The sequence below is a fragment of the Mesocricetus auratus genome, unplaced genomic scaffold (assembly GCF_017639785.1).
Source record: "Mesocricetus auratus isolate SY011 unplaced genomic scaffold, BCM_Maur_2.0 Super-Scaffold_100004, whole genome shotgun sequence".
NCBI lineage: Eukaryota > Metazoa > Chordata > Mammalia > Rodentia > Cricetidae > Mesocricetus > Mesocricetus auratus.
Window position 1 is genome coordinate 96,740,242 of NW_024429189.1, and position 10,599 is coordinate 96,750,840.

General features: G+C 43.8%; 1 protein-coding gene across 1 annotated transcript in view; it reads left to right on the plus strand.

Annotated features, from left to right (window-relative positions):
* The window catches only part of Tmc2 (transmembrane channel like 2), a 72,281-nt gene that overhangs the window by 16,417 nt on the left and 45,265 nt on the right, over nucleotides 1-10,599 (plus strand). Inside the window, exons 4-5 of the mRNA XM_040746286.1 lie at nucleotides 2,155-2,307; nucleotides 5,065-5,155. Coding sequence (XP_040602220.1) covers nucleotides 2,155-2,307; nucleotides 5,065-5,155 — 244 coding nt within the window. The remainder of the gene's footprint in view (nucleotides 1-2,154; nucleotides 2,308-5,064; nucleotides 5,156-10,599) is intronic.

Here is a 10,599-nt window from a genome sequence, read left to right on the forward strand (position 1 = left end):
AATTTGATTGAATTAATGAAATACATTATTAATCTTGCTCGTTTCATGTCACCATTTAAATATGACTCTTAAAAACCTTTAAATTAAAATTTCCCAATTGTGTGAGCTTTTGGACTGACGCTTGCAGTCATAGGACATCTCTGGTGTGTCAGAAGGTTCCTCACGCTTTTGTGTCGATTCACGCTCTTGTTGACTTATCTGTAATCCGAACTGCAACCTGGCTCTGAGCTGGAGAGAGACAAGTGTCCTCAGCCTAGCATACATCTGCTCTGGACCCTTCACTGAGCAGGACTTCCTGGGGTTCCTCTGTCTTACCCTGACTGGTGCCGGGGCTCATGAATAGCTATTCTGACAAGTTCAATCTCATGTGACATGGTGCAGTTAGGTTTCATTGCCCATTCTCAGTATCATGTTACATTCAAAGAAGGCTTCTAACAAACTATTGGTACAGGGAACTTCGAGGTTCCCTCTTGGGGTTCTGAATCTCATTAATAAGAGAACTTAGGAGTAGACTCAAATGAAAACTTAAGGACAATTTTATTGAGGTTTAAAATAACCCCAAGGCAGGCTAGCTGTAAACTGCAGCGGCTGCCCAAAGAATAGAAGAGAAAAAGGGGAAAACCATGTCATTTAAGATGGTGTGGAAGCCAGTCACATGGTGGACAAGCAGCCACATGATGCGGAGGGAGGCTTTAGAGAAAGTGTAAGGAACCCCAAAATGTTGGGTAAGCCCAAAGTGCTAGGGAAAACATGCTTGGAAAAGAGGGAGAAGAAAAGTTACACTTTTCTGGATAACTCAAAAAATCAAGCAGACTTATAAGCTACATAGCTGTACCCTGGTAAGCTACTACACTGGGGACCTGGATGTAGGGGAGAAAGAGGAGGGCTGTGTCTTACTGAAGGACTGATCATTCCACCCAATTCTTTAGCATGGAGTAAGGTGAGCCCACCTTCCCAAGGATGGTCCCTAGGCCAAGAGATTGACCCTGCCCAACTGGAATGTTAGGTTTCCAACCAGGTCAGAGATTCTATTCTGTTGACCAGAAGGAGTTGTTGTTGTTGTTGATGATGATGATGGTACTTTTATTGTTGTTATAACACTATGAAAATAACAGAAGAAAATAGGTGATTTAAAAAAAAAATCAGTGAGACAGAAATGCTTATTATTTGCATTTGAATACTTGGGAATCCAGAGACAGTCATTACTTAGAGACAATTTACCCTTCTTAAATCATAAAATCTTATTTCTTCCTGTTCTCTGTAGGGATTTAAGTCTAAACTCTGAATGGTGCAACGATCTTGTAACCTCAGTATACTCACTGCTTGAGGACATCCCTGTCCCTCAAAAATGGGTCTAATACCTGTGGTCACATTTTACCATTCTCAATGAGAGCTTTTCAAATGAAAAGCATGCCATGCTTTTCATATTTATGAAATATTTGGAGACAATAAAGGGCTTCCTCAGACTTTAAATTTGTAGTGGACATATGCAGAGGCCACGGAGGGGTGCTACTTATTGACTTACTCCTCATGGCTTGCTCAGTTTGCTTTATAGAACACAGGACCACCTGCCCAGGAATGGCACCCCCCACAATGGGCTGGGCCCTCCCCCACCAATCACTGATTTAGAAAATGCCTTCAGGCTTGCCTACAGCCTGATCTTCTGGAGGCATTTTTCTAACTGAGGCTCCCTACTCTCAGATGACACTAGCTTGTGTCAAGTAGACATAAAAACTAGTCAGCACAGTGGGGGGGGGTATCAAATGACCCTGTGCATTGCCATGTAAGCCATCTTGTCAGCCCTGAAATCCTTACAAGAAAGGAAAAAGGAACAAATGAATGGACAAATGAACAAAGAAAATGTTTAAATTACAAGTGGCTCACCTTTTATTTCTATTGGACTGCTGTGCTAGAGTGTGTATGGATGGAGCACTCAGAAAATAAAGTTTGAGAAGGCAATCTGGTGATACCTGAGGCTACAGGATACAGTTTTGACCTCCTCTAACTGACAGTGGGAGCTACTGTCTGTTTCTGGTAGGGACAGGCTCCATCAGCTCTGTGAGTGTCAAAGACTTGCCCAACTTTCCTGTGAATCCCTTCCCTGTCAAGAGCCCTTATAACTCTCACCCGAATCTGCCATGGCTCTGTCCCTAGGTCCACATCCTTAGCCTCCAGTGTCTCTACTGGCGAGTCCCTGTCTGAGGAGGAGCTGGCTCAGATACTGGAGCAGGTGGAAGAAAAGAAGAAGCTCATCACCACCATGCGGAGCAAACCCTGGCCCATGGCAGAGAAGCTGAGGGAGCTCAGGTGAGCGGGCTGTGGAGCAAACCCTGGCCCATGGCAGAGACACTGAGGGAGCTCAGGTGAGTGGGCTGTGGAGCAAACCCTGGCCCATGGCAGAGACACTGAGGGAGCTCAGGTGAGCGGGCTGTGGAGCAAACCCTGGCCCATGGCAGAGACACTGAGGGAGCTCAGGAGAGTGGGCTGTGGAGCAAACCCTGGCCCATGGCAGAGACACTGAGGGAGCTCAGGAGAGTGGGCTGTGGAGCAAACCCTGGCCCATGGCAGAGACACTGAGGGAGCTCAGGTGAGTGGGCTGTGGAGCAAACCCTGGCCCATGGCAGAGACACTGAGGGAGCTCAGGAGAGTGGGCTGTGGAGCAAACCCTGGCCCATGGCAGAGAAGCTGAGGGAGCTCAGGTGAGCGGGCTGTGGAGCAAACCCTGGCCCATGGCAGAGACACTGAGGGAGCTCAGGAGAGTGGGCTGTGGAGCAAACCCTGGCCCATGGCAGAGACACTGAGGGAGCTCAGGAGAGTGGGCTGCAGGCAATGCTTCTCATTGCACCCGAGGCTTATTTTCTGTAGAAAAGGGTGTGCAGTTCTCGTCTTTGCCCCGGTGGGACTGACCCAGAAAAGAGCTCTGTCCTTGCAGCCTCCCTACTATAAGTATGGCACAGAGAGATGCACTAGAGCCTGGCAACCTTTAAGATTTTCAGGCACCAATCTGTGCCCTGGTCCTGCATTGCTTACAACCATCTCGCCCATGCTCTACCCCATGTGCTTGTTGGAATGCCTTCTCCGGGAACTTTCTATGATGGCCCTTCTCAGCAATGGCGATTGTCTTGTCTACTTTGAGCACCCATAACTTCCCCTATACAGTTGTCTCTCCCTTGAGTAGCAAGTGGATAAGTATTTCTGAACAGCCACCTCTTCAGTCATCTGGAGATACCTCTGGGCTGCACATACACCACTGGGACTCTGCTAAGCATGTTGACATGCATAGCTACCAAGGCTGACAGGCAGGCCCAGCACTCCTGTACCAAGGTCCTGGACAGTTTTCTAGCATTCTCTGTGGGAGCACTGAAGTGTGATGAATCCCACCTGACTAATTCTTATGCACGCAGTGAGACTTGGCCAAGGGTTCCCTCTGCAGGGAAGTCCCCACTACCCCTTGTTTTATTTTTTAATATTTTATTTATTTATGTATTGTGTATACAGTCTTCTGCCTGCATGCCAGCAGAGGGCACCAGATTTCATTCAAGGTGGTTGTGAGCCACCATGTGGTTGCTGGGAATTGAACTCAGGACCTCTGGAAGAACAGTCAGTGCTCTTAACCACTGAGCCATCTCTCCAGCCCCCACCCCACTATCCCTTGTTTGTGGAGCTGTGTCTAATCACTATTTGCTGAACACACCTTAGATGCTAGGCACTACTCCAAGTGCAGTAAGTGCAGCAATCCCATTTCCTCAAAACAGCCCTGTGATATAGGTACTATTGTATTCTCATTTGTACTGATGAGGAATCTGAGTCACAGAACCACCAAGTAATTGCCAATGTTCTACAACAAGTTAACTGATCCAGTCTGAATTTGAACTCAGAAACTCTGGGTCTAGAGCCTACACTGTTCATCACTTCTCCGGAATTACCAGGCATTGTAGAATGCACCCCCTTGCCTGCTGCAGGCTCTTCTAGTAGTTAAGTCCTCATCTTAGTTACTTTTCTATTGCAATGATACGACACCATTCATGACCAAGGCAACTTACAAAGGAAAGTGTCTTTGTGGCTCATAGTTTCTGAGAGTTAGAGTTCATGATAGTGAAGCTGGAGTAGCTAGCAGCAGTGTCCAGAGCATCAGCTGAGAGCTCACATCTTGAACCACAGCAAGCAAGAGGCAGAGGGCACAGTGGAGATGGGGTGATTCATCTGAAACCTCAAAGCCCACCCCCAGCCCACTCAATGACACCACCTCCAACAAGGCCGCACATCCAAGAATTACTTCCTAAAGAGTTCCATCAACTGGGGACCAGGTTTTCAAACATATGAGCCTATGGGGACCATTGTCATTCAAACCACCACAATTTCCAGCTGCAGGTAGCATTCCTAGAGATTCCATTCTCTCTTTTAGAAGACAGTTGTCCTCTGACCTCCACGCATGCATAGTGGCACACATGTGCACACACACACACACACACACATTTAAAAAGTAAAAGCAAAGAGTTATTCTGCTTTTAGTCTATCAGACTCCTATTCTCTATTTTGCTTTTCTCATCCATGGCCTTAGCCAGATGACCAAAATAACCCACCCTATTTTTTATTTAATTTAATTAATTTATTTATCTATTATTTTTGGTTTTGTTGAGACAGGGTCTCCATGTAGCTCTGACTGTCCTGGAACTCTCTATGTAGGCCTAGCTGGTATTGAATTTACAGAGATCTGCCTGTGTCTATCTCGAGTACTAGGAATAAAGGCACGTACCACCACATCCTATGAACCTCCCTGTCTTAAAGTTGTTCATTTTCCTTACACCTGTCATGTAACAGTTTATTCACAGATGTAACACCAAGGAGCAAAGTCTTGGAGAGCAATGACAAAATCGTGTCTATCGGTATCTAATGCATGCCTGGCATTGGCGGTGTTTGGGAAAGTTCAGTGGACAAAATGTTCTGTTTCATAAAATTGATGTTCTAACTAATGATAAAAACATGTAAGGCTTTGAGCCTCACACCTTAGATTTCTGATTTAATTCATTCTCTCCTCACCTCCTGAGTTTTTTTCCTGACCAGGGAAGCCCAAGCATTTGTGGAGAAGTATGAAGGAGCCTTAGGGAAAGGGAAGGGCAAACACCTCTACGCCTACAGGATGCTGATGGCTAAGGTATGTGGGATCCTCAGTCGACAAACTGTGAGAGGACCTGCTCAGCATGGGGCAGAGGGACCACCACAAATACCTGCCAGCTTGACCATTAGCATCAGCTTCCCCTTAGAACTCTGAATATGAGGTCCAGTAGACCATTCTGAGTCCTCCAGGGACGGAAGCCAGCTGACCCTTGCCAATTACTCCACACTCATCAGTGGAGCTTCAGTGTGTATGAGATGTGTTTCCTCTATGGTAAACAAACCCACAGAATGAATGGTATTAAAGTCATTTATTTTGTTTTGAAGCACTCAAATCAAGGCATCTTGATGGGGTGAAAACACAGGCAAGGTGGAGAATCATCAGGGTTGTGTGAATGATGAAAAGGGATGTCCCCATAATGGGTGGGTTGCTGCTTATTGAGCTGTTTCAGTACCTGCTTTGAATGGCTGGTGTTTTATGTGGGTCTTACTGAAGTAGTCTTTCTTCTGGAGAGTTAATTCCTCTGATTTAAAAGCTATGATTCTTCATTCCTTGGGGCTCTTGGTAAGAATAATCATTTAACATTGACAGCTCTAGCTTTCTCCTTTTATCTTTGTTTTTGTTTTTGTTTGTTTGTTTGTTTTTTATCTCTTCCATATGCTGGAGAGATGGCTCAGCTGTTAAGAGCACTGGCTGCTCTTCCAGAGGACCTAGGGTTCAATTCCCAGCACCCACATGGCAGCCCACAACTGTCTGTAACTCCTGTTCCAGGAGATCCAAAACTCTCAGTTAGATATACTTGCAGGCAAAACACCAATGTACATAAAAATAATAAGAAATTAAACTTCTGCAAAAAAAATTTAAAAATCTCTTCCACTTTGTGAGTGAACATGAGTGATCAGGTCTGGGGAGGACAAAGGGGGAGAGTACTGAAAGAAACTATTGGGGGGCATTTCAGGGTCAGCTACAAACCTGGCGCAAGGGAATCTCCCAGGAATCTACAAGGATGACCCTAGCAAAGACTCCTAGCAATACCAGATATGTAATCTGGACTGGCCATCTCCAGTGACCAGATTGGTGCCTAGCCCAATTGTCATCAGAGAGACTTCACCCAACGACTGATGGAAGCAGATGCATACCCACAGCTAAACATTAGGCAGAGTTTGGGGAATCCTGCAGAAGAGGAGGAGGAAGGATTGTAGGGGCCAGAGGGGCCAAGCACATCACAAGAAAATTCACAGAATCAATTAATCTGGGCTCATAGCGGCTCACAGAGACTGACCCAACAACCAGGGAGCCTTCACGGTACTGACCTAGGCACTCTGCTTATATGTTACAGTTGTGTAGCTTGGTGTTCTTGTGGGGTGCCTAACAGTGGGAACAGGAGCTGTCTCTGACTCTTTTACCGGATTCTGAGACCCTATTCCTCATACTGGGTCGCCTTGTCCAGCTTTAATACATGGGGAGATGCTTAGTCTTACCACAACTTGATATACCAATATGCCATGTTTTGATGATACTCATGAAAGACTTGCCTTTTCCTAAACAGAAACAGAGAAGGATTGGATTGGGGGGGTAGGAACAGAGGGGAGTGAAAGGGGAGGGACTGGGGGGAGAGGAAGGAGAGGAAACTGCAGCCAGGATACAAAATATATAGATAGATATAGATAGATAGTAGATACATTTATATAAGAATAATCTCTTCTCTTGCTTATGATTCCACATCCAGTCTTTTTGGGGGGGGGTTGGTTTTTCGAGACGGGGTTTCTCTGTCTTGCTTTGGAGCCTTTCCTAGAACTTGCTCTGTAGACCAGACTGGCTTCATCAATTCTTAAAATCACTTTTCCAAATTCCAAAATGGGTCACTAAATATTTGACTCAAACTGCAACTATTTTAACTGATGCATAAAAGCACAAAAAGCATTAATGCTCTACATATCGGCTAAATAATTAAATATTAACAGTATAAAGTGAATGGGGTAATACTTCATGACATATATACTGTATGTCATTTAAATTAAATTAATTAACCAGGTTAAATAAACCCATCACTTCTAACATATATCATTACTCTATGGTGAAAACTTTCTAATCTTTTCTTGTACCCTTTTATTATAGACAGAAGGCTGGTGTCTGTAACCTCTCAGCTGTCAATCAGCACTCCAGACATCTTGCTTCTGTCTAACCCAGTACCCAATGACAAACCTTTCAGCATTGCTCTCTTCTCTCCAGCCCCTGCCCTCCCCACCTTGGGGAACCATCTTTCTCAACACTCACAAGCTCAGTTCTTTAAGTTACACATGTGAATATGAAATGACCTTAAATCCTTGGTGCGATCTGATATATGTATCCTTTGCATCTAGAATACTATGTTTCTCTAGCTTTATTTAATACTTTTCAGTATGATTTGTCATATAGATTTTTCCATTTTAAGTGTACTTCTACATAGCCTGTATCCTTGTTGCTTTTGTGAATGGTATAATTTTCCGTTTAATGTAACAGCTAGTTATTAAGGTATGTGGAAAAGTGTAGATTTGTGTATCAGTTTTATACCTAGTTCTCATGTGAGTGTGTGTGTGGGTGTTTGTGTGTGTGTGTGTGTGTGTGCGTGAGAGAGAGAGAGAGAGAGAGAGAGAGAGAGAGAGAGAGAGAGAGAGAGAGAGAGAGAGAGAGAGAGAGAGGAATGTGGGGGGGTGTACTCACATGCTGCTGGAGATGGAGCCCAGACCCTCAGGCATGACTGGCAACTATTCTACGACTAATCTTGGTATTCTCTTACTGATTCTATCTTCTTAATCAGTTTCATTTGATTATGCGAGATCTTCAGGTTACTATAGTATTGAGGCATTTTCTCAATTGAGGTTCCCACTTCTCACATGACTTGAGCTTGTGCCAAGTTAGCAAAAAACTAAAAATCCAAAGTCACTTTTAAAATCCAAAGTCTCTTTAAAAGTTCAAAATCTCTCAACTGTGAGCAATTTTAAAATAAAAAAAATAAGTTAAATACTTTCTTATTTCAAGGGGGGAAAACCAGGGCACAGTCAGAAGCTAAACAAAGCAAAACCACACTCCAACTGCATAGATAACTCAGTATCCAAGATCTTGGATCCACTCATGAACTGAGCTCTTCCTGAGAGTTTGAGTCACTTCCATGTAGCTCCTCCCTCCACGGCCACGCAGTTGTCTGCAGAGCTCAGCCCAGCTCCACTCCACTACTGCTGCTGTTCATGGTGGTCATCCCATGATCCTGTCATCTCTGAAACACTGGGATCTCTTGCTGCAGCTGGGCTGCACTTTTATCAATAGTCTCTCCTAGGCTTTCTTTAGGGACTCCAGCCCTGTCATACAGTGCCAAGCTTCAGCTGCTGTCCATGACCCCTTCATGCCTTCAAAACCAACACCACCTGGGTGACTCTCACACTACCAAGTTCAGCTGCCAGCACAAAGTACAACCTTGGCTGTCTTGGGAACGCAGCTTCCATGTGCTGACTCTGAGGAAATATTTCCCAGATTTCACCTCAGTGATGCTGGTCTCTTCTTAATTACCCTAATCACTCAGACACAGTTAACTGGGATCAATTGTCTGAGTAAAGTAAAGGTACTATGTCAGTGGTGGGAATCTTCTGTTAATCATGGCTGATTCTTCAGCCCTAGCTGGCCAGACCCACAAACTCTTAATTCAAACTGTATAGCGGCCTCAATAGAGTCTATTTGAGACTCTCACACTTCCCCTTGGAACTTCACAAGGCAGCCCTCTCTTATCACACTTATCTTCCAAGGTTCCACAGATAGCTCACCCAACTTTGAACACTCAATGGCTTTTCTAAGACGAAGTACAAAGTCTTTCCACAATCCTCCCCAGGATTGTCGAAACAACACTCCATGATCATAGTACCAATTTCTGTCTTAATTAGGGGTTACTATTGTTGAAACATCACCACTTGACTCAGATTTTTTATAATATGGACACTTATTGCCATAAACGTTCCTCTTAGGACTGCCTTGGCTATGTCCCAGAGCTTCTGATAGGATATGTTTTCTTTGTCATCTGTCTCCAGATTTTTAAATTTCCTCTCTGATTTCTTGGATGACCCCACTGTTCATTCAAAAATATGTCTTTTGTGGTTTCTGTATTTTCTTTTGACTGTATTTCTAGTTTTATTCCACTGTAGTCTGATAGAACAAAAGGAGTTATCTTTTTTTCCTGTGACCTTCATTTGTGTCCTACCATATGATGGGTTTTGAAGGTTCCATGTGCTGCTGAGAAAGAACATGCACATTCCCTGTCCATTTAGTAGAATTCCTGTGTAAGTCTGTTAAGTCCAGTTCATTCAAAATATATTTTAACTCCGAAGTTTCTTGATTTTTCATTTGGAAGCCCTATCTAAATATCAGAGTAGAGTATTGAAGTCCTCCACTGTTATTGTGTCAGGGCCTGATTTTACATCTTTTTAACATTTGCTTTATAAAATTTGGGCCTCCAGTATTTGGTGCATAAAAATTTACAACTTTTGTATCCTCTGTATGAACTGTTACTTTTTATTAATGTTAGTGTCCTTTTTTATCTCTTCCAGTTAGTTTTGGTTTGAAGTTTACTTTGATGTAAGGATGACTGAATCTGCTTTTTATTTTATTTATGTATTTGTTTGTTTGTTTATTTTGGTTTTTCAAGACAAGGTTTCTCTGTGTGTAGTTCTGGCTATCCTGGAACTCACTCATTTGGTAGGCCAGGCTGACCTGGAACTCACAGAGATCCACCTCCCTCTGCCTTCCTAGTGCTGGGATTAAAGGCGTGCACCACCACTGTCCAGGAAACTGCTTCTTTATACTTTCCAATTCTCTGCTAGTTTATGTTGCATCCTTTGATAGTTTTTGGTATCTTTGCCAAATAAATGTGTTTCTTGGAGACAACATATAGTTTTTTTTAACCCAGCCATTAGTTTGTGGAGAGATGAGGCCATTTACATTTAAGGCTATTATAGAAGGGGTTTTTCCTATTTCCTATAAATCTGTTAGGTGGCAATGTTCTGGTTCACTGAGTTTTCTATCTATAGACAGAAGTTTGTATGTGCATGCATGTGTGTCATTGCAACATATTCCTAAGATAGCTCAGAAAGACAGAAGCATATTTAGGCTCACACTCACAGTTTCCTAACCCATGAGCAACCTTGTTGCTTTGGGCCTACAACTCACATAGCAAAGCAATACTGCACACCACACGTCCAGGATACAAAAAGAGAGATAAAAGTTAAGATTTGGTGATGATGTCTGCAATCCTAGCATTCTGGAGACTGAAGCAGGAAGACCTTGAGTTCCAGGCAGCCTAGGATCTATAGCAAGACCCTGCCTCAGAAAGGGGGTGAGGAAGAGAGAGAGACAGTGAAAAAAAAACCTGAGGAGGAGAAGAGGACTAGCATCTCAATGTCCAATTTAGGCAGACACCCAATGACCTAGAGACCTCCAAGTAGACTCCATCACCTAAA